Consider the following 23,980-nt stretch of genomic DNA (forward strand, 5'->3'; position numbering starts at 1 on the left):
GAGGCCACTCCTCTCTCGGGTGGAGGCGGTCGCTCCCAGAAAAGCAGGGGTTCTTTTCTGGTCCACTTGTGCTTGGAAGTCCCGTGGGGGCCCAGCTTCATGGAGGGAAGGCCACAGCTCCGAGTCCTTCCCTTTAACTTGCCTTGTGGCCATTACACTCCAATTCCCTGGCCCCAGAGGCCGGCACTCCCCCCCCGCCCCCCCATCCCCACCCCAGCAGCCATAGCCTGACCCCTTCTTCCCTGGCTTTCCGTTTTCTCCCAGCATTTGATCCCCGGAGAGTCTGCCTACTTTTTGCCCACCCAGCTGTGCATCTAAAGCACTGTTTGTACATTTTAACCTGCATTTTGGGGTGGTTTTAGCATGAGGTAGTGGTCTCCTCCAGTTTGAACTGACAAGTGAGGCAGAAGATTTCCCTCCCCCGAATACCTGAGACCGCGTGTCTGGGAGCCGCTGCAGTACGTAATTATCCCACTTAACCCGCCTAGCCGCAGGGCAAGGCACGGTGGTTTCCATCCCTATGTACAGAGGGGTGAGCGGGGGCTTGGGTGGGCCCAGGGATGGCCCAAGGTCTCAGCCCTGGGAAGGGGCAGCCCTGGCTTCTGGCCCAGGCGTGTCAGTCCCTCAGCAGCCCCCGGGCCCATCCCAGCGCCCAACCCTCCCGCCCCCTGCCTTGCCCTGTCACAGCCCCTGCTGGGCCTGAAAAGCTGACCCTGCATCCTTAGTTACCTTCGGGGACTCACTTCTCCTGGGGCCTGGGTTCCTGCACCTGAAATGGGCATCACTTTCTCCCTCACGAGAGCCCCGGGGGTGAAGCAAGGCAGGTGTGTGTGAAGCACCTGGTCTCGGGCAGCGTGCCCTCCACACACGCAGGTAGGTCAGGAGGCGGGCAATGGGGAGGGCCCTGTGGTGGCAGCAGGAGGGCGCAGGAGGCACAGGTTCAGGGCAGCGGCGCATGCCCAGGTTTGGAGGGAGCTTCCCCCCTAGATGCCCCCCACCATTGCTGCTCAGTTCCCTTCTCTCTCCTCCGACAGATTCTTGTAATTCTGAGCCTCACACAGTGGCAAATTTCAATGGAGGGAAATGTCTTACGATCGCTGTCCCTCCCCTGCTTGCACGCATGCAAACACACACACACACACACACACACACACACACACTCAGGAGAGTTCTTTTCAGCCCCTTCCTTCCCTTATCTATTTCCCTTGTCCAGGTAAGATTGATTCCACACTGTTGTTTTATTTTCTGGAAGTCCCGTCCACAGGCATGCACGTTCTTCTACAAGAGATTAATGTTTGAAATGAATCATCTGCTGAAACAAAAGATGAATGATTCTGCACATTGGGAGGGTGGAGAAAATTAATTAGAAATGACAAAGGACCCCATTCTTTCGTTCCACTTAGCTTGCCACTGACTTGGGGAAGTGTTTGGGCACCGGGAGGGCACGTGATGGACAGCCGTCGGGGACCGTGCTGGCCCGTGACCTCCTCCCCTACCCCAGGGCACCACCTCCCACAGGGGCCTCAGGGGCGGTCCTGGGGGCAAGCCCTGCCACTTGGCGTCCCTGCATTCCAGAAACATGGAATCAGGCAACTGCCCTTCGTCAGAGCCGGGCAGGGGACATGGAAGGTGGGACTGTCGGACATTCTGTGCAGGGGTGAGTTGGCACCCTCGGCTGGTCTTGCCAGCATATCACTCACCTCTCTGAGCCTCAGTTTCCCCTGCTGGCTGCAGAACAGGTGTCCAGCCTCATTGGGTTGCTTCTCAAGGGAGGGACATGGGGTCAGAGACAGGTGTCACCCCCATCTCAGCCACTTCCTGAGTTGGCCGGCTCCCAGGAAATGGCGTGGGAAAACTGGCTTCTTTGGGGAGGAGAGGTGCCCAGTGGGAAAGCAAATGGGGTAGGGAGCTGTGTGGATGGTTCGGCCAAGTTTCGGGATCTGAAAGCGTGGAGTCTGCTGCTCTCTGGGGCGCTGCTCTGCCTCTCTCCAGCCACGGGGCTTGGGCGGGTGCTTGCACCTCTCAGTTCTCACCCTTTGAAGATGGAGGACACCAAATCCACCCTTGGGCTCGTAGAGGGGAGGTGGTGGAGGATAATGTAAGGGCAGGTCAGGCCTGGGCACCGACATCCTCTGGAAGGCCGTTCCCTTCTCCCCTAAAGGGCTTCCATGGGGGTGGAGGGTGCTGCCCCAACAGACACTCAGTGCCCCCCTGATCCCCACCCCAGGGATGGGATCCCCAGGTCGGTGAGCCTTGCTGGGGCTCAGGATGCAGCAGAGGGCTGCAAGCATCCCCTCTCTCCCTTGGCCTTATCTGTAAAATGGGCACATCGTCCCACCTGGGGAGGCACCTGGGCAAGTAAGTGCTCAGCACCTGTGAGAGTGCTGTGGCGGTTGTTCATGAAGATGCAGGTGTTTGAGCTCATGCCTCTGGGGGCTCTGGGGTGCGTTCACAGTGGAGAGAGGAGAGGGCTAACGCTTCATTCGTCCCACCTGTCTGCCAGGTCGCGCACACCAGTTCGTTCATTCCCTATTTCACCCAATCTTCATTCATTCATGTGCACCTTGAGCAAGCCCTCCCTGAGGCCTGCTTGAGTCCAGCTTCCTGGTGGGCATAAGGGATCCAGGGGCAGATTTGACCTGGGCCTGCCGTGGAAGGAGCCCTTGCAAGAACCCCCAGAGAAGGGCAGGTGGGCCTATGCTTGGGGGATGATGGCAATCAGGGAAAATCTCCTGGAGGAGGTGGCCCTGGGCCAGGCCTTAATGAATACTGGGACGTGGGCCCTGAAGAGAGGCTGGAATGGATATTTTTGGGAGCTGGAATGGCATGAGCAAAGCCCAGAAGTGGGTGGTCAGGGCTGATGGGTGGTGGACTCAGCAGGAAACTTGAACAGGATCCCAAGAGTCCCATGTCTGAGGCTGTGAGGGCTGGGCTTGTCCTGGAGGCAGAGGGGAGCCATGAAGGGGTTTGGAGCAGAGGAGGTACATGGGGGAAGATGCCCTTTAGAGACCCAGAGTCCTTCCTCACCCCCCATCCAGGCTCTGAGGGGACCTGGCCAAGCCAGGGACTTGGCAGGGGACATCTGTGTGCAGCTCAGAGGGGCAAGCAGAGATCAGTGGGGAGGAGGGGTAGCTCATGGCATCAGACACCATCTTGGGCACAGGATGCAGGAGCCAGGAGCCCTCGTCCAAGCCCCCTTGCTTCCTGTGTGTCCTCAGACACATTGCTTGACTTCTCTGTGCCAACATGTCCTTGTCTCTAAAATGAGGGCCTTCCCAGCAGTTTTGCCCTGAGGATTTCCTGAGCTACTAGATGTGAATGTGGCTGGTGCAGGGGGTTTACTGAGGAGCCTGGTCATGACTGGATGATTCTGGGGTGGAAGCAAAGGACCCGGGCCCTAAAATCTGAGCTCCAGTTTCCAGCCTGGGCTGTGTCCCGTGGTCACCAGGTGTCTGTAGGCAAGCCCCTGCACCTCTCTGTGCCTCAGTTTCTGCTTTCTGTGGGATGGGGCGGGGGTGGAGGCTGCCCACTGGACATGTGAGAAGGAGCGTGGTGGCCGGGGTGCAGGGCTTGGACCTGGGCAAGCGGGCACTGGGGGTCCCCTCTGGGGACCTGCACCACCCCCAGGCCTCGGTCCTCAAGTAAGTGGTGTGTGGCCAGGGGTGACCATGCCCCAGGCCCATTCAATGACCCCGGGGTTCAGCCCTTCCCAGGTGCTGTGGGCCTCACCTTGAACCCCACAGGCTCTGCTTCAGCCATGTTCTGAGAGCAAGAATCTCCCCCATCCCTGGTGGCTTTGAGGGAACCCAGAATTCATGCTTTGGGGGAAAATCATCTTAATGATTGAGCACAAGCAGGTCATTTATATTGGCTAAGCGGGCTTAATTAGACTGGATTCGGAGGTTACTATAAGCGCACAAAAAAGCTGTTAAGGGGTTAACCTCTGAGAGATTACATTGTATTCAGCGCTCTGTTAAAGTTTGAATTAATTTTTCCCATGGGTTTGTTCACATTCTAATTTTCAACTAAATGAGACATCTGTTTCAGAAAAGGAAAATTTGCTCTGGTTGTCATGGCAACTATCATTCTGTAAGAAAATTATTCCAATGGTTACTTTAAAACAGAAAGACAGAAATTCAGGACATAAAGTCGCCTCCCATGGTTTAGCTGGAATTTTAATTCATCTGCCTCCTCCTGCACCTCTGCTGTGCCCTGGACGCTGGGACAGACAGCCAGGGCTCCCGGCCCTCGGGGGCTGGGGAACGGAGCCGGGAGCCAGGGCTTTGGGAAACGGGGCCGGCCCAGGGGGCCTTCCCTCGGGGAGGGTGGGGCGGGATGGGCAGGCTGGGTCCCGCTGTACCCACGACCCGCCTGTCCCCTGCCCTGCCCGAGCATGAGCAGGTGGCCGTGCAGCTCAACCTCTGACCCCACCATGTTTAAATCTGCTTGTCGGCCCTTGCTGATCTCTCCACCTTGGGCCGGAGGACGTGGGCGGATGTCACCTCGAGGAAGGGCCCATGTGGTCCCTTTGATGGCTGTCTTGTATGAACATTGTACGGAGGAGCTGGTCCATGGCCTCCGGGGCGTGCTGCCCGCCCGTCCCTCCCCTCGGTTGAGGAGGGCTGTCCAGGGAAGTGTCCCCTCCGGATGAAGCTGGGTCTGATTACACTCTTCCCAGCCCCCTCCCCCAATTTCCAATAAAAGCTAGACACAGCTCCCGAGTGTTTTGTTAAAGGCGTTTTCACATTGAGTGTACAATCGACTTTTCTTAAACTTCCTCTCTCCTTCCCTCCCCGCCGGCCCCCTGTGCCCAGCAGTGGGGATCAGCAGCAAGAAGTATGCTGCTTCTCCACCCTGGGGTAGGGTCTGGGACACAGGCTTCTAAATTCCATTTTACACGGGAGGGAAACTGAGGCTGGAGAAGGTGATATGACCAGTTCAGGGGCAGAACCAGTATGTCTGGCACCAACTTCAGTGCCCTTTCCGTCCTTCCGCAGCACTCTCAGAGCTGATTTATGGGTGTCAGCTGACATTCCCAGATGCCATAGTTGCCAATGCCCTGCCCTACAGGCAAGGCCAGCTCTCTTGTGCATTTGGGAATGTTCTGACGGTCCCAGAGATGAGTAGGGGTGAGTGATAGGCTATGGGCATGGATGATGGACCATGGGGGTGGGTGATGGGTGGGAAGAGGAGGCAGGAGAGGCAATAGGAACAGTCCTGGACCTGCTGCCTGAGACCCGGTACCTTGCTTGGCTCGGCTCAGCCGCAGACCTGCTGTGTGACCTTGGCAAGTGGAGCAACCTCTCTGGGCATCACTGGAAAATGGCATAGTAGATTCCAAGCCTCTCAGGCTCATCATTGTCTAGGAGGGGGAAAAGGGCCCTGGATCAGGTGGAGGTTCCACCCTGGTCGGCATTTGCAGGCCCATGGGGTCTCTGATATGTTCCTAAGTCCTGCTTTCAAAAGCCTCCCTCTGCTGCGGTTTCACAGGCACAACAGTGCCTTTTCTTTCTGCTGAGGGGGCCTTCTCCTGCCTTGTAAATATTTGATTGGATTTTTGAAGAGTAGATCCTGTGTTTGGAAGGCAGCCTCAGAGATGTTCTGCTTCTTTCCCCATTGGCTGACGGGGCTGGGGGCTCCAGGGAGGGTCCTTGGGTTTTGCCCAGTGATGGCTTCTAGGCTGCTGCCTCTCTCCCTGCGGTGCTCCCAGCCTGGCTCATCGCCCCCCTGCCTAGCTCAGTTGAAGTGGGACTTCACACGGGCCCAGGGACTGAGGGGCTTCAGGACTTGCAGAGCCGCAAGCTCAGCAAGTTAGAGGTGGAACAGCCTCAGCGAGTCCCTGGGCCAGGGACTGCCAAACTGTTTGGAACCATAGAAAACGCTTTACAGTGTGATTCAGCACACATGCATGTAGGTGTCTATTTAAATATAAATATGTTTAGCTGAAATATCCCTTTCTTATTATGATGTACTCTGATGTTTCTATTGTCTCCTTTCTCTCTTTTCTTTTTTTCAAATGTTGTTGTGATCCATCAAACTGAAGTTTGGAAGAGTCTTTCTGAGGTCAAAGGTTCTTCATCCAGGCTCCATGGGTGGGAATCAGGAAGGGTCCATCGTGATGATGGTGATGGTGCTGTTGGCAGTGATGGTAGTGATGATGATGGTGATGATGGTGATGATGGTGATGATGGTGATGATGATGGTGATGATGATGGTGATGATGGTGATGGTGATGGTGATGGTGATGATGGAGATGATGGTGATGATGGTGATGTGGATGGAGATGATGGTGATGATGGTGATGTGGATGGAGATGATGGTGATGATGGTGATGTGGATGGAGATGATGGTGATGATGGTGATGTGGATGGAGATGATGGTGATGATGATGGTGCTGTTGGCAGTGATGATGGTGATGATGATGGTGGTGGAGGGGGGATGGTGGGGAGGGTGGGGATGGCAGAGACTGTGATGATGATGGTGATGATGGTGATGATGATGATGGTGGTGGAGGGGGGATGGTGGGGAGGGTGGGGATGGCAGAGACTGTGATGATGATGGTGATGAGGGTGATGTTGATACTGGAAACAGGATGGTGGTGTTTATTGTAATGACGGCAGTGATGATGGGACAGGGATGATGATGGCACCTGCAACATATTAAGTACTTTTTGTGAACCAGGTACTGTTTTTTTAAAAGATATTTTTATTAAGAAATCTTCACACACATGTAGTCCATCCAAAGTATACAATCAGTGGCTCACCATGTCATTATATAGTTGTGTATTCATCACCCTGGTCATTTTTAGAGCATTTGCATCACCTAGAGAAGTTAAAAGAAAAAACCCCCATACATCCCATACCCCTCACCCCTCCCTTTCATGTCCACTAGTATTGCAATCTACCCAATTTTGTTAACCCCTTTCCCCTGCCCCCGCCAATTATTTATTTGTTTTTTGTCCTTACTTTTTTATTCATCTGCCCTAACCCTGGAAAAAAGGAGCATGAGACACAAAACGAGGTTTTCACAATCACATGGTCACATTCAAGTACTGCTTTAAGCACTTTATATCGATTAACTAATTACTCCTCTTAGCAGCCTTATCAAGGTAGGTAGTATTACTATACCCATTTTACAGATGCAAGAACTGAGACAGAGAGGGACGTTAAGTCACTGGTCTTGGTGGTAAGAGATGGAGGCATTTTAACTCAGGTCAGTAGGACCCCAAGACCCCTTGAAGTTGATGTAAAATCCTGTGTGTGTGTGTGTGAAAGAACCCTCAGCTTTCTGTGGACTTGCAAGGACAGGCCTTTGTGTGTGTGTGACTGAAGGAGGTGCCCTCAAATGGGACCACCCCCACCCCCGGGCCCCCCCGCCCAGCAGCCAGTCCCCAGCCCCGGTCGCCTTGTCCTCACTTGGGGGGCACCGCCTGGGGATGGGGAACCCTTGGGACAGCCCCTCTGCACCCTGCCCCCCAATACCTGTTCCTCTTCCCACAGCTTCGGGGGACAGATGTCCCGGTCCCTTCCTCAGGCCCCCCCCGACCATGGGAGCCCCCTCACCCATCCTCACCGAGAACAAGGTGGGGGCCACACACGGCCTCTTCCTCAAGGCAAGAGCCTAAGCTGGTGGGGGCTGAGACGGTGGTGGCCTGGCCTGCTCTGCCGTTTCCGTCAGTTATCCCAGGGGACTCTCTTTCTAGAGGGTTGGTTTCAGCTTTGGAATGTTAGCTGCAATCCCAAGACAAATAAAGTTCTGTTTGACATCCTGTTATCCACTCATTCACTAATTCAGTCCTCTCTCACTCACCACCACTCACTAAACAAGCACTTATTGACCCCCTGCCCTGGTTGTTGCCAGGGTTCAAAGGTGAGGATGAGACTTTGGAGCAGAGCTTTGAAGGATAAATATGAGATGTGGGTCAGGGATGGCAGAAGAGAAAGGAAACGGAGGTCTAGGCAGGAGTCATGGGATGAGTGAGACTGGCCATAGAGGGGATCCCACACTTGTCTGAAATGTCAAGAGGGCCTGTATACCCCAAATGACCTCTGTGGTCACCCATTCTTCTAAATCTGGCTCCTCTGCTGACTCACCATGTGACCTGCACACAGCCCTGTCCCTCACTGAACCTCAGTCTTCTAATCTGGACTGGCAAGGGTGGGACTGAATCAAGGTTTCCAAATGGTGTTCCATGGAACCCCAAGGATTCCAGGGAGGTGCATTGAGTGACTGTCGACAGGGAAGAGCCATTAGATCCACAGCCAGGGGTGTCAGCTGCCCCATGACTTCGTGGACCATGGGAGGGGTTTACGTGACAGCTTTGTGCATGTGAGAGGTTGCAAGTGTGAAAGCCTATCCTCTCCCTCAACTTGCAGGGTATATGCTGGCGAGTGGTGGTGGGGATCCAATGTGGAAGCAGCAGATCTGGGTCCAGATCCCTGATCTGTGTTCCTCTCTGAGCCTCAGGTTCTGCATTTTAAAAATGGTAATAGTAATAGTCGAAATTCACAGGGTTCGTGTAAGAGTTAGACCAACTCATCTGGTAAAGTGCTTAGATGGAACCTGGTATAAGGTAGTTTTGCAGCAAATGGTCATGAAGACAAAAGTGATTGTCTTTACTTTTTACCCCTTTGTCCTCAGTTTCCTGATCCATAAAACAGAACTCCCTGACCGGACTTGCTGTAGGGGTGAAGGTCCCTGGATGGTGGCGAGAGGGAGGTGATGATGGTGATGGTGGTGAGAGTGATTTTGTGAACATTAAAGGGCTGTATTCACGTTGAATATCCGATGCTTCATGAATCTGATGCTTCAGTCAGGATGCTTTTGTTGCAAGTGTCTGAAAACCCAATGCAAACTGCTTTCTGATGGGATGCTTTCTGATGGGATTCACTGGCCCCTGTAACCGACAAGTGTGGGGGTCTGGTGGGCTTCTGGTGCGGTCTGCTTCCACTAGCTCCCCTTAGGCTAGAAGCTCACGGGTCATCCTCTTTTCTCATCATTGCCTCTGGTGGGAGGAGTCTCGGTCATGTGCCCACCACTGAACCAATGAACGGGAATGAAGGAATGGGATGACGCCGATTGGCTGAGTCTGCAAGGCCCACCCTTAGCGCTGGGGATGGGCTCAGCCTTACCTGGACCCCTGGCTGGGAGCGTCCCGGGAAAGCAGGGAATGAGCGGCTCCCCCTGAAAGACGTCACTGCCCCAACTGTGGGGGGTGGGGGCGGGGGGATGGAGGAGGGTTTCCCAGAGCTGGGGCCAGGTGGAGAATGTTCTCTGTGGGTTTCCTTGGGAAGACTTGGCGCAAATAAGGTCTTTAGCAGAAGCCGATTTGTTTTTTAACTTTCAGTTGTTTTTATTTCATAAACAATACCTGTTGATCATAGGAAACTAGGAACTGCAGGTGAGCAGGAAGAAAAAGGAAAGAGAAATGGTGGTGACCAAGTGGGCCACCAGCTTGCCACTGTGCAGGTCTGGGTCGAGGCTCACCTCTGCCTTTACCTTGATTGGAGTTTCTTGGTGCCAAGTGGGCCTGATGGCCCCCTTCCTGGTGATCCCCCTAGGCTCTCGCCAGCCCTCTCTGAACCATCTCCTCTTCCCCCACAGGCAGCCCTGGTTCTACGGCTGGGGCTTTAACCTCCCGCGAGGTCAGGCCCTGCTTGAGAAATGGAACCTCATTCCCGAAGGCGTGGACATCCTGATAACCCACGGGCCACCACTGGGTAAGGGTCTGCTCCCCGGGCTGGGCCACAGCTGGCCCCCAGGCATGCCTGCCGGGGTGTGTGTGCACGCGTGAGTGTGCATGCATGTTTGCACTTGCTTGTGCATGAGTGTGTGTGTGCGTGTGTCAGTGTGTTTGCATGTGCATGTGTGTGTATGGGCTGGGGGCTCAGCTGGGCCCTGGGACGAATCACTCCATTGTCCCCCTCCCTTTCTGGGCACCTGCTCTGTGCTGGAGTCTTGACTTGTTACCCTGTGGACTCCTTACAACAATGTGGGGAGGTCAGAAGCATCCACTCATTTTATACGTGGCAAAGGAGGTCCCCTCTGTGGGGTTCCATCTTGGGTACCCTCCACCCATCAGGCATCAGGGTGGGCCTACTGCCTCACCCTCACCCATCACAGCAGTTCCTTGGCTCTCAAGTCTCTCCCCCTGTCTTCACCCCGCATTCTGTCCTTCAGCAGGTCCTTCTGCCTCCAAACTGTATCCCAGTTCCTTCTGCTCACTCCAACCCCTGGCCCCACGTTGGTCAGGCCAGCATCTTCTCTCCTTCTCTGATGACTGCTGTGGCCTCCTCACTGGTTCCACATCCCCAAGTCTTACACTTTCCAGTTGGTTCTCATATTAGTAGGAGAGGGTTCTAAATCATCAATTATGCCATGCCATCTCTCTATAACCCACCATGGCTCCCTCAGCCCCTAGAATAAAGTCCAAACCCCTTATCTGGCCAGAAAAGCTGCTTCCTCCCGCTGCCGCCTCCACCAAACGGACCCCGTGCCAGGCGGCATGGGCCAGGGTTAACCCTCCCGGGGCTTGCCTTTGGGGGGCTCGTGGACTGCAGGGTTGAGGGGTGCAGGAACGACATGGCCCAATGGGATGTGTTCAGGAATGAGGGAAGCTTGGGGAGGCAGAGGGAGAGACAGGGCTGTCAGAAGAGGCCTGGGGAGGTGCACTGGGAGGTGGCATCAGGCTTGGGTCCGGGGGAGGCAGGGAGTGAAGGTGGAAAAGGCATTGGGGGGGGCACAGGAGATGGCTTGTCATGGGAGGCCCAGCTCGGCTTGCTCTGGGGCATCGTTTCCAACTTCACCAAAGGGAAGAGCCCTGGGGCCCAGGGGGCAGCATGTCTCAGCAGGATCGTGGCCAGGTTTATGTCACCCCACCCGAGGCCTCCTGACCACTGGGATGAGCGCGTCTGTCATGCAGTGCCATCGGTCACTTACAGCAAGGCTCCGTCAAAGGCTTTGTATTGGGTCCTGCCTCCCTTCCTCCCTTCCTCCTCCTTCCCTCCCTCCATTCCTTCCTTCTTTCCTCCCTCACTCCCTTTCTTCCTTTTATCTTTCCTTTAATTTTACCTTCATTCTTCCTTGTGTCCATTGTTGGATCCGTCCATCTATCTGTCTGTCCATCAGTCTGTTCATCCATCCACCCAATCCTAGCATCTTTTGGGCTCCTGCTCTATGAACTCCATCCTGACTGTTTCACAGAGGATACACAGCTCCCATTTAGGGGGTGCTGTTATGTGCCAGGCATTCCAGCTGGTGCTGCCAGTACTTCATCTCCAGACTGTAAACTCCAGGAGGGCGGAGGAGCTGGAGAGCCCTCCCCTTCCCCAGCACCCACTGGGAACCATGAAAGGGGCTCAGCATTATGCAGGGTGGGACCCCAAGTGCCTCTAATAATGACTGGATTATCCCTTGTTATAGAGGAGGAAACAGAGGCTCAGAGAAGTTAAATGACTTGCTTGAGGCTACACAGCCAGTAAGTCTTAAATCCAGGAGTCTGCCTCCAAGCCTCTTCCCTCCTGCTCACTGCCTGCCATTCCTCCCTTCTCTCTCCCTCATCTTAGTTCATCTTGAAGCTGGCATCTATTGCAGCCTGCCTCATTCTCCTAAGTCCAATGTCCCCCCTTCCTCTTCCCGGCAGTTGCAGAAACTTGTTTCGCCCACCCAAACAGAAAGAGGCCGAAATGAACTCTAATTGTTCGCTCTAAGTGATCAATTATTCTTAGTTTGTGCAGCATGCGAGGATAATAAGCAGCCACCATATGGGGCTGCTCTGGGAGGCTGGCGGGGTGAGCAGACACAGTAGTGGTGGCACGAGCAGGCTGCACTGAATGAAGAAGTGAATTTTCATGATTTAGGGACGTGTGTTTAGAATGTTTCCAATGCGGCAGTCTCACTGCTTTCTGCTCTGTGGTTGGCAGAGGGCCCTGGGCTGTGTATTGGGGGACTCTGTCCTGCCCCTGGCCCCGGGGATGACCTAAGCCACACCCCTCCCTTCTCCGGCATTGGTTGGCTCATCTCTGCAATGGATGGGTGCACGAATGGTCACGTGGTTGGGGGAGGCTCAGGGTCATTGAGCATCTCCACTCCATGGGCCTGGCCCTTGCTGGGTTCTTACAAGTGGCCCCGCTGTGGCCCTGGCCACTGCCCTGCAAAGGAGGTGGTGAGGCTACGAGGTCGGCAGGTGGCAGAGGTCCATCCCGGTCCCCACAGGCTGAGGCAGGGCAGGGCTGCAGAGAGCTCGCTCAAGGGCAGGAGCTGCACCCAGGCCAGCGAGTCCCAGACCTGCCATGTCTCTCTGAGGCTGCAAAAGCTGCTGCTGCCTGGGCTGTGTGGGGCTGGGCGCTGGCCTCTCCTGGCCCCCACCTTCACCCTCCTTCTGTCTCCCTGCACAGGCTTCCTGGACTGGGTCCCCAAGAAGATGCAGCGGGTGGGCTGTGTGGAGCTGCTCAACACGGTGCAGAGGCGTGTCCAGCCACGGCTGCACGTCTTTGGCCACATCCACGAAGGTCAGCAGGTGGGATGGGGTGGGGAGCGCCAAAGCTGGCCCTTCAGAGAGGCCACCTCTCCTCCCTGCAACCCAGGTCATTGTCTCCTAACCTCTTTAACCAGGAGGGAAATAGATAATTTCTAATGCACGCTTTGCAAATGCCTTTTACACACATTGGCCATCAATGAGCTGTTGCCAAGGTGTTTGATAACAGGAAGATGAATGCAAAATCTCACAATACCTAGGGGGTAAGTTTACTCCCTCTGCGCTCTGTGACTCTGCCTTGCCTCCAGCTGGGGAAGTCTTCAGGAGCTGGGTAGGGGATTTCCTAGAGAAGGGGGCACAAGCCGTGCCATGGAGGCTGGGTGGGACTTGGTTGGTGCATTGTGAGCTCCTTGAGGGTGGTGGCCTGGCTTGTTTTTTATATCTCAAGAGCTTTTCATAAAGCAGGTGCTCAATAAATACGGAGGGACTGAATACCAGGCTGGGAGACTCTAGTGGCTTGGATAACCCTCTGTGCCCCCCGTCCACTCTTGTACAGACGGGACATCTGGCTTCTATTCTGGAGCTGGAGCCCTTTGCTATGTGCACAGCATTGGAGGGCAGCCATGATGGTGATGTCTTTTCCAGTCCTTTCTGCCACCTTTGAACCTCTAGGCTGTCACTGGAAGCAGGGTTTCCCTTGCTAACCTTCAGGTGTCCTCAGCCATTACCTAACTGGAGCTTCATCCTGCCCATCCAAGGCCTCCCTGTCCCCTCCCACTCTGCCGGCAAGTACATCCAGCTACTGTGAACCTGGGGACCCATGCGGTTTCCCCCAGAGGCATTTCCAGCCCCTTGAACCTCTGCAGTGGCATCCGAGGCCCCTGATGCTTGGTCCACATTAGATCATTTCCCAGTACAGAGGCTGAGACCGCAGGCCAGCAATCTAAGGCTGGATCCAAGAGGTCACCTGAAAGATGGACAACTTGTGTATCATGGGAGAATGATGGCTGTTATTTTCCGTGGCCCAGCTGTGGGCATGCAGCACCATCAGCATCAAGGATGTGTGTGTCTCACAGCCTTGAATGATTGCACAGGCAAAAACAGGGGCTCCAGAGAACAGGAAATGTCCCTTCTGGTTTAGAGGTGATCTGAGCTGCAGGATGGAGAGGTTTCTAACGAGTGGACAAGATAGGAGTAGGGACTGGGGGTGGACAGAGGTTGAGAAAGGCACATGGCGTGAAGGTGGTGGTGATGACCGCACAGTAATGAAGACAACAATGAAGAGGTCATTAAGGATGATGAAGATGATGATGATGATGATGACAATGGGGGGGATGATGAGGGTGAGGATGATGGTGGTGACAGTGATGGTGATGGTGATGATGATGATGTCAGAGGTGACGATGATGATTATGGTGGTGATGACGATGGTGACCATGACAATGGTGATTTCAGAGATGATGGTTATGGTTGTGGTGGTGCTGGGAATGATAGTGGTGATGGTGATGATGATGTCAGAGGTGACAATGATGATTACGGTGGTGATGGTGGTGACCATGACAACGGTGATGAGAGCGATGAGGTTGGTGACGACAGTGGTGATGCCGATGACTGTGAGGATGTCCCACTGAGTGTTTTTCATATGCCAGGTACTGGGCAGAGCGCTTTACGTGGATTATCATCTGAGTTGATCCCCCTTGTGGTCGGTTTTGGAATGGGGTCTAACACCGTCATCTCCATTTCAGAGATGAGAAGCTGAGTTCTAGAGTTTCAGTAGCTTGCCTCCTGACTCCTGCACTCCCAGACCAGGCCCCTGCCCCTGGTCCTGGCCTTCCCCGCCCAGCCTGACGGGTGTGTGCTTCCCCCCCAGGATATGGAGTCATGGCAGACGGGACCACCACCTACGTGAACGCGTCTGTGTGTACTGTGAACTACCAGCCTGTGAACCCGCCCATAGTCATCGACCTCCCCACACCCCGGAACTCCTGACTGCTCCCCATGTACACCTGGCCGACAGCGTGGCCCCCACCCATCCTCCCTCCATGCAGGATTGGTCCAGATGACCCAACTGGCCGCGGGGACCCACCCAGCAGACGGGTCGAGGCCTTGGAATGAAGAAAACCGCTCTGACTCTTCAGCCTCCATCGCCTGGAGTCGGGACCCTACCGGCCCCGTCGGGGGCCCTGTGCTCATTACTGTTTCCTCCACGTACATCCCGCGCGTACCTGACTCACGGCCCAGCCCGTGGTCCTGTCTGGCTTGGGACATGACTGAATCCTCACCCTTCTCCATTTGGACCCTCCTGGGTTTGAGAAGCTGCTGCTCTTGGGCCGTCCGGGACAGGCTTTGGAAATTCTTGTGCAGAATCTCCCTCTGCTGGAGGCTCTGTGTGGCAGGGGCCCCCGGGGTTGGGAGGGTTTGTGGTGTGGGCACAAACCGCCCTCCTTCTCCCCGGGGCCGGAGGGGAGCCAGGCCTGCTTCCCGGCTGAGCCCCTCCGAGGGCCATCTGGGCCATCTCAGGAATCTGGACGCACCTGGCCAGGCGCATGAGTGGTCTGCCCGTGTTGTTTCCCAGCTTTTCTTCCTGTGGGCATTTTTATGACGTGAACAACGGCCTGAGCGTCCCTGGCACCCACATAGAGCCTGGATTTTGGGGGGGTGGGGGGGTGTTCTACAAAATGAGCCGTTGGAGAGCCCAGGATTGGGTGGAGGCCTCCCGAGTCCTGGTGGGACAACCTTGACCCTGGGGAATGCACAGCTCCGCAAAATGCAGAGGTCCCGAGGGGCTGCAGCAGCTCTGCCACACGTGCACGCCCATGTGCACACATGCGTGTGTTGTACGTGTGCACATGCACCCACGCCTCTTCTGATTCAACGATGTGGGCCCTGTGTTCCTCATTTCTGTTCCCACATGAGGCCCCCTTCCTTGGTGTGATTTCCCGGCACTGTTCAGATTCTCTCGGGCACGCCCACAGCCTCAGAAGACTAAATGGTTAAGGGGAGGGTGGCGCGGTGACCGCCGCAGCCCCTCTCTGCCATTGTGTAGGACCCTGGGCAACTGCGGTTCCTCCTCTTTAAATTAGGACTTGGGCAGAAGGGAGTTGGGGTTGACCCCTAAGGGAGAGGCTGGGAGCACGGCCTGGCCTAAGGTGCAGCGAGTGAGGCAGAGTCATGGAAACCCAGGTCTGAATCGGTCTATTTAAAATGTTGATTTTTTTTGTCATGGATTTTTGTGGGTATATGCATTTCAAAATTTTGATTTTTAAAAATTTTTGATTTGCATTGAAATGGTTTTCTTAACTTTGGTTATGGAATTCTTTAGCACCCCCTTCAATTTTGTGCCTGAGAGGAGGGACACAGCCGCCCTCTAACCCCAGCCCTGTGAACCAGCATTTAATAAGCCCTTTTGCAGATGTAATCTCATTTCATCCTCCGATGGTCCTGTGAAGGAGGTACGATTGTCCCCATTTTAGAGATGAGGAGACTGAGCCCAGAGAGCTGAGGAAACTTGCCTTGGGGTGCACAGCACAAAACGGGCAGGGCCAGGAGTCCAAGCTGGTCGTCTGTCCCCACAGCCCTTGCTTCGCCATCACCCAAAGCTCTGCCCTAAAAGATGGTGCACATGGTGCAAGACCCTCTCCTGTTTTTTAAGGGTCCTTTTCAGAACCTGCTCTGGTTTACTTCTCAGAACATCCCTGGAGAATGCTGATTTCTGGCCCTAGCAGCCTTGGAGATGGTGATTCCTCTCCTGCTCATGGACAAGCCGGCTGACCGCAGCCTCCTCTGAGGGGCGCCGGGCTGGTGAGGCCAGCACTGCTCTGGGGGTGCAGGACAGCGGGAACCCAGGGGGGCCGAAGTGGTTCCTGGGAGCCGGAGGTTCACTCGCGTAGACCTGGGACACGTGACTGCACGACGCGTGCGGTGCCCAGGGCTGGGGAACGCAGGCGCCGCCCGCCGCTGCTCCCCGATTTCTATGCCGACTGAGAATACAAACTTAAAAAGCAAAACGAAACCTTTTTCCTAAGGTGTCTTCAAAATAGGGTGTATTTTTATGTGGGAAAGAAAAGTTATGAAGGCAGCTGTTACTTTAAGAGAAAATTCATTAAAAGTCCTTGAGGTATGAAAGATTACGGCGTGCTCCTCAATCATTTTGGCATACCTTGATTGTGGCTGTAATTTTTTTTTGTCAAGCATGTTAGACAATAAAGTCTTTATAAAAAGAAATAAAAGTCTGCGTGCTGCCTCTTCCTGTACCCTGCCCCTGGGGGTTGGTTATAGGGGCAAGTGAGGAGGGAGCCTTCGTGACTCCTGAGTCCTGGAAGGTTGCTTGCCTCTGGGTGAAGTTTGGAGACTGAAGAACTTGCATGTGGCATTGACTGGACTTACTGGCTCCAGCTTCCCTGAGGAGTTGGAGAAGGCAGACGATGGGATGGGGTGGGGAGCAGTCTCAGAGGTGGTTTGGAAGATAGAATGGGAAGGTCTGTGCTCCATTTTGTTCGAATACCTCACTGTCTGATCCTCCAGATCAAAGTGTCCTGGAGATGGCCTTGGCTCTGGGCTATTCCTGGAGGAAGATCTGTTTGGCTCCAGCCTTTGTCAAACAAGGGATCTGGTGTTGCCGAGGAAAGCACTCACAAGTGTCATGACCCCAGTCTTACAGTCCTCCAAATGTTTTGTAATTTCCAACCATCTGTCCATCATTCCATCCATCCCTCCATCCATGCTCCCTACCCATGCACCTACACATCCACCCATCCATCCATCTACCCAACCATCTGTCCACTCATCCATTCACCCATCCATCCATACACCCACCCACTAATCCACCCAATCATCCATTAATCCATGCTCCCACCCACGTGCCTACACATCCACCCATCCATCCATCTACTCAGCCATCTATCCACTCATCCGTCCATTCATACACCCACCATCCAATGCACAAATACTCACTGAGCACCTGGTTTGGGCTCTGGAAGTGGAGGCGGTGGTAGTTATCCATTTAGGAGGTAGGAGTGGTTAAGAGACCGGAGGTGGGGGTGAAGGTGAGAGGGAGCCAAGGATGCAGTGGATACTGGCTGCCAGTCATGGAGAGGGAGCATCGGAGGAGGAGGAGGAACAGTTTGAGGAAGGATGTTGAGAGTTCTCTTTGTCTTAGTATTTGGAGCTTATGAGCTGGAGGTGCCCTTGGGATACTCAGAGGGCAGGTGGATGAAAGGGCCTGTCTGGAGCTGCATTTGTTGGTCATAACTGAAGCCAGAGGGATGTGGAGGCCTGGGGCACACTGTGTGGGTATCAGCTTCCTCCATGATCCTTTCCTGGCCCTACCTGTAGCCTGTCACCCCTCAACATTCCTCTCCACCAGGGCCTCACCCTTGTGTACAACCACCTATTCTGGACCTTAGTGCCCCATGTGAGAGCAATGAGGAGGAGCTGATCAGTTTGAGGCACTCTCAACCCCTGCCCTTAGCCAATGTGAGCCCCACAGGGCTGCCAGGTGGGCAGAGAACTTCTGTGGCTGCGCCACAAGTGGTGCTGTCACACTGCAGGTGCACCAGGGCCCACATGCTCCTTCCAGCTTCAGTAGGTCTGATTTACCCAGGGTGCTGCACCAGTGGTGAGGGGTGTCCTGCAGCAATGGTGCCTGGGCGCCTAGTACTTCCATTCTCGGTGGCTCAGCACTCTGGGTGCACACATATGCACACACGCATGCACACGTGCACACACACATGCACACACACGCACACACACAGAGGCATCTTTCTCCTGGCATCTCCTTGGTATTAGGGAACAAAACAGGGTGGGGTCCCAGATAACCCTCCCATTGCCCATGGGTCTTAGTGCTGAGTCCAAGGGGGCAAATCCAGTGAGCTGTCTGCCCTCCTTCTACCTCTGTCCTTATGGTAAGTCCACTCTCAGGGACCCCAACTCCCAACTGCTCCTTGCAACATAGCTCCATGGGGCTGAGGCTTGAACCTCCATGGAGAACAAATTCCCAGGCCATTTTCTTCCAGGAAATCCCCACTCCGGCCCCTTGAATAAATCAGTGGTGGTGACAAGGTCTGTGGGCAAAGACTCCTTCCAATGTTCTCACCTAATGTCACTCACAACTCCCAGTTAGGTCCAAACCTGCCTGCCTGGCCAGCCAGGGGTCTTGTCACACAAGACTCAGGGGCCTTCACCCACCACCCCGTAGGAGGCTTGGACTGCAAGTGTGTGCAAGATGTAGGGATTAGGCCCTGCCCTTGGGCAAATTACTTTGCATTTTCGAAGGTACATCTGGTCCCAGATAAGAAGCTGAAGCCCTCAGGCCTTTCTTCCTTGGGGCCCAAGGAGGAATAAACCCAGTTTTCAGGGGTAGTCTGGGAAAGCTTCCTGGAGAAAGGGGCCTACGGGGCCCTGAACAACAGAAAATAATGGTGATGTGCTGCGGCTGCTCCTTGGGTGGTCGTTTAAGAACCACAACAATCCTGCAAGGTGATGACTATTATTATCTGCTTTATAAGAGAGGATGCTGAGGCTTAGAGAAGGGGGTGACTCACCCAAGGTCACACATCAAGGTCACACATTCTGTCTGAGCTACAGTTGGAATCTGCCTAGCTCCAACACTCAGGATGTTACCTGCCAAGCCGTAGGACACAAACTCATGGAGAGGAAGGTAGGGGGTCATTCTGAAGGCAGGGCAGTGTCTAAGCTTGGGTTTCCAAGAAGCAAATCCTAAGACAGGAATTCTGGTACATCGTTGCTTAAGGGACCACACTCAGGAGAAAGGCAGCGAGGGGGCAGGATGGGACAAGGAAAAAGCTAAGCAAGGATATGGTCTCAGTTGGAGCTCTTGCTTTAGCCAGATCCCACACGGTGCACTGGAGTGTGAATTGCACCACACAGTTGATTCACACCCACCTCCCAGGCTTTGGTACCGCCAGTTAGCCAGTCATTGGCTGTAGGCTGTTCCTGGGCCGGAGTGGTAGGTGCTCATCCGAGGGGAATTGTCTGGAGGAGAAAGCAGATGGGAGCTGTAGTAGCCAACCCCCATTGTGGCTGGGGTATGAAGGGGATCTGGGACAGAGAGCCCCCATGGCTGTCTGTCCTTGCACTATTCAGATCCACTTGATTGTCTCATTAAGTTCATTCCATGCAAACACAGCTTCTCCACTCTTCTGGTTGGTCAACATCTCTGGGAAAATTTAAGGGAGACTTGACTCTATAGCTGATGGTGAGGAATGACCACCTTCCTTCCTCACCCCCATCCTAGATTTCCCTCACCTGAGCTAGCACTTCTGCTGTTCTAGGTGGCTTACCTGGTCAGGTGACCTCAGGGTCCCCAGGCAAAAACCCCTTGGCTACCTCCCACCTGATGGGCTGTAGTTGGTTATTTTCCCACTTACAGTTAAAGGTGGGCACAGGAACCCCAGGAGATACCTCCTGGGTGGTCAGAACCTGTCAGCCCGGCCAGCATGGGGACTGTGCTCTTCGCTGGCTGGTTTACTGGTTCAGGGACTGGCTCGGGGAGCCCAAGGCGGCCAAGTGGTAGTCATAGCTTTACGTCTGGGGGGATGCTCACTTATCCCTTTTGATAGCATTAATCCTGTGGGACCCAGGGCCTCTAGACCCACAGAACCTAAATTCATGTGGGAATAGGAACACAGATTCTCCAAGCAGGTCACCAGGGGTGATGGTGGTCAGGACGACCCCTGCTCCACTCCCTTGCTCCTGGACCCACGCCTGACCTTCCGCAGCTCAGCACCATGTCATGGCCAGTGGTCCAAGGTACGGGCTGCCTTCTGAGGGAGAGAGGAATCTGCAGAGAGGACGCAGTTTGGAGCTTCCTTTTCCATGGGGGAATTTGTTGATTCTGGGTCTAGGAAGGAGGTTGAGAATCTGGGCTTAGGAAAGAGGCCTCGAATCTGGACTTTTCCAGGATACTTGGAGGGCAGAGGCAGAGGAGTTAGCATAGCATTGGGTGGTCTCGTGGAGACGGAGTGACAAAACAGGATTCCACATTTGCAAATTTGCCTACATGCTAAAATTTGTTTGTAACCTCAAAAATCGATACTCCCGGCACTTTCCCAGTCATTCATCGATGTGGACAGAGTGGCAAAAATTTGGAGTTTTCCAAGGTGCATCTTCCCAGCTGAGGTCAAATAAGGCAGTGGTTGGATTTCTCGTTTCAGCACTCATACAGTAAACAAGCGTCCCTTCTGTGGTAGTTTTGGTGCCACATTTTCACATTTTTTGGCTCTTTCTCTTGGTGATTTCACTGTTTAAACTGGCCCCCAAAAGTAGTGTTGAAGTGCTGTCCATTATTTATGAGTGCAAGAAGGCTGTGATGTGTCTTTAGGAGAAAATACCCGTGCTAGATAATTTTCTTCCAGGTATGAGTTATAGCACTGTTGGCTGTGAGTCTAATGTTAATGAATTAACAATATATATTAAAGGGTTTTTTAAACAGAAATGACCATAAAACAATGTAATGTATTGATCAGTTGGAAAAAATGGCATGACCAGATGAGCTCCCAGGAACTTAATTCTGTATTTCTCCTGGGAACACTGGTTCAGAATTTGCTAATTCAGGGTTTGTGGTGACTTGATAAGTGCTGTGAATAATGGGAATCACCTGTAGTTTGCAGGGCCCAGTGCAAAATGAAACTGTGAGCCAAGGAAGTCAAGCGCCCATTTCCAGGCGCCTGCTGTCCTGACCAGCGGCAGACAGGCAGGCCCAAAAGGAATTGAATGCAATCTTCATGCTGGGACCCTGGATTGGGGGTGGGCAAGAGGCCCCCCTCCTCAAGTTGCCTACCGAACACACCATGGTGCTGCCAGTCCAGGGTGGGTATAGCTGCTGCCTTGCCCTGCCCAAGACCCTACAGGGCATGTGTTCAAACCCACCCTCCTTGGGCTTATACCAAGGTGCCTACCAGGGACAGAAAGCAATATCAGAACACAGGCCTTTCCCTGCTGACACAACTCAGTCTCTGTGCTAGGCAGGTGGCAGGAGGGGTTGCAGGGCAGGGGTGGGGGGGGAAGAGGCCAGTGGTGCTAGGGTGCTAGAGGGTAGGAAGTAGGTGGCCAAGAACCCATCCCAGGGAGGTGGTGGGAAGGGAGCCCATGCATAAGCTAAGGCTCCAGGTCCCAGTGTACACTCCATGGTCCCACGGACTTCACTTAAAAAAAAAACATAAAAATTCAAAGATGTGATTATTAAGAATTTCAAGATGGCTGCCACAGGGCATTGAACCACAGGGCGGGCCCTTCTGAGCCTGTGACCTTGCATGGCTGCCCTGTTCAAAGGTCCACGACGCCAGCCCTGCCTTTGAGTCTAACACTTCGGCCAGGCCAGGGCACCCTCCTGAGGAGGTGGGGAGGGGGCTGCTGGATGCCTGGGAACAGTTTCTGCCACTTGCTCCCTTGCCTCTGAAGAGATGAATGAAGAGATGCTTGCATTGTCCAGGTAGAGAACTGCTAAGTGTAACATTTTGCACTAATTTGTGATGATATATTTGCATATCTTAAGCATCGGGTATAATATAGAAGCTGCCTTGGAAACAACTATTTGGGGCGCTTTGCCCCCCTTATCACAATAGTAATACAAGTGTTCCATAGCAGCTTTTGCTGTGTAAATAGTCACTTGAGAAAGAAAAAAATACATATATATATATTACTCGAGAAATGGGGGCACAAAAACCAGATATATTTTCCAGACTTTTTACATCTTTCATTCTTGGAGCTTGCTCACTGCCAGCCTCTCCCCTACTGTTACCTGGTCAGAAATAGTTCAGGTATGGGGTGGGGGTAGGGTGGGGGGCCCACCTGGCACCCTGGGAGAAGCCTGTGAGCAAGGGCAGGCTCTACTCTCTTGGGCCTCTGGCTCCTCCTTAAAGAAAAGGACATAGGATATGCTAATGCACCACTCTAATTCACCATTCACAGGGCTGTTGTGGGCCTCAATTGGGAGGTCCCTGGGGGAACAGGGCCCCTGAGAGATGTGCTGCACCATTGGAAAAACCCCTTCTCACACCTGGTCTCACACAGGTGGGCCTTGCCACAGCCCCTGCAAGGAGCAATTATCACTCGATTCTACGGGAAGAAGCGTGGACCAGTGACTTTGCCAAGGTCACGCGGGTTGTGGGTTCATCCCGGACTTGAACTCAACCCTTCATTATTCTGCAATCACTTGACGTTTAAGAGGGGCTCTGCTTTCTGAGCACCTGTGCCTTATGGAGGTTCTGTTTTATGGGGAGATCAATAAGAAAGAGAGCAAGAAGATGTTTCAGAGATGACGAGTGCCATGAGGCCCATGGGACAGAGTGGGGGGATGCAGAGGGGCAGCATTGGGGCACAGGTGAGGCCCCTGAGGAGGAGGCCCTGACTGGAAGCCAAAATGATGAGAGAAGCCAGTCGTGCTCAGAGCAGAGGGAAGAGCGAGTGTCTAGTCTGAGGAACTGGCAAGTACCAAGGCCCTGGGGCAGGAATAGGCTGAGCCACTTCAAAGAACAGAATGAAGGCCATTGCAGTGGAATCAGAGTGGGTGCGAATCAGAGGGTGAGGTGAGGTCACCACAGGCCAGTGGTGTCCTCTGGGTTTAGTCCTGGGGGAGGAGAAGTGAACTACTCAAGGTCCTGCCCTTGAGAGACATCCGTTACCAGTTGCCACAGCGATGCTGTATAACAAACCACCCCCACATCTCAGGGACATACAAATGTTTATGGCTCAGACTTCTGGAGTCAGCTGGGAGTTGGCTGGGGGTTCTGCTGATCTTGGCTGTGCTCATTCACATGTGTGGGGAGTGGTTTGCTGTTAATTGGTCTAGGATGGTCCAAAAGAGATGACGAGGACGAGTTGACTTTGCTTCATGTGTTTCTCCTTCTCCAGCAGACCAGCCCAGGCCATGACAAAGGTGCAAGGGCAAGTTAAGTCTCACAAGGGCTTTTTATGTTCATGCGCTTTACCATTTTTAAAAAAACTTTAACTTTGAAATAAGTTTAGATTTATAGAAGAATTGTAAAGATAGTACAGAGAATTTCTGTACATCCTTCACCCAGTTCCTCCTAAAGTTAAGATCCTATACAACCCTGCTGCGTTTCCAAAAGCTGCGAAATTTGAACAACACTATTAAACTACACTTTTTATTCGGATTTCACCAGTTTTTACGCTAATGTCCCTCTTGTGCTCTAGAATCCAATTCAAGATCCCACATTGCAACCAGTTGTCATAACTTCTTGGTGTCTTCCAGTATGTGATAATTTATCAGCCTTTCCTGTTTTTATGGCCTTGACAGTTTTGAAGAGTACTGGTTGAGTATTTTGTAGAATATCCTTCAATTAGGTTTGTTTGATATTTCTCATGAATTTTTCAGGATTATTCTAGGGTTGTGGATTTTTTGAGAGGTAAATTGTATTCCTCAACACATCAAATCAGGGGTGAGAAGCTATCACCATGACTTATTCTTGAAATTTTAGCTCTCCTCACTTGGTTATGTTGGTGCATGCCAGGTGTCACCACTAA

General features: G+C 53.5%; 1 protein-coding gene across 1 annotated transcript in view; it reads left to right on the forward strand.

Annotated features, from left to right (window-relative positions):
• MPPED1 (metallophosphoesterase domain containing 1) overlaps positions 1-15,262 on the forward strand; it is an 88,341-nt gene extending 73,079 nt beyond the window's left edge. Inside the window, exons 4-6 of the mRNA XM_077167852.1 lie at positions 9,604-9,719; positions 12,396-12,509; positions 14,346-15,262. Coding sequence (XP_077023967.1) covers positions 9,604-9,719; positions 12,396-12,509; positions 14,346-14,464 — 349 coding nt within the window. The 3' untranslated portion in view covers positions 14,465-15,262. The remainder of the gene's footprint in view (positions 1-9,603; positions 9,720-12,395; positions 12,510-14,345) is intronic.
• Positions 15,263-23,980: the final 8,718 nt, after the last annotated feature.

The sequence above is a fragment of the Tamandua tetradactyla genome, chromosome 7, assembly GCF_023851605.1.
Source record: "Tamandua tetradactyla isolate mTamTet1 chromosome 7, mTamTet1.pri, whole genome shotgun sequence".
NCBI classification, from domain to species: Eukaryota; Metazoa; Chordata; class Mammalia; order Pilosa; family Myrmecophagidae; genus Tamandua; species Tamandua tetradactyla.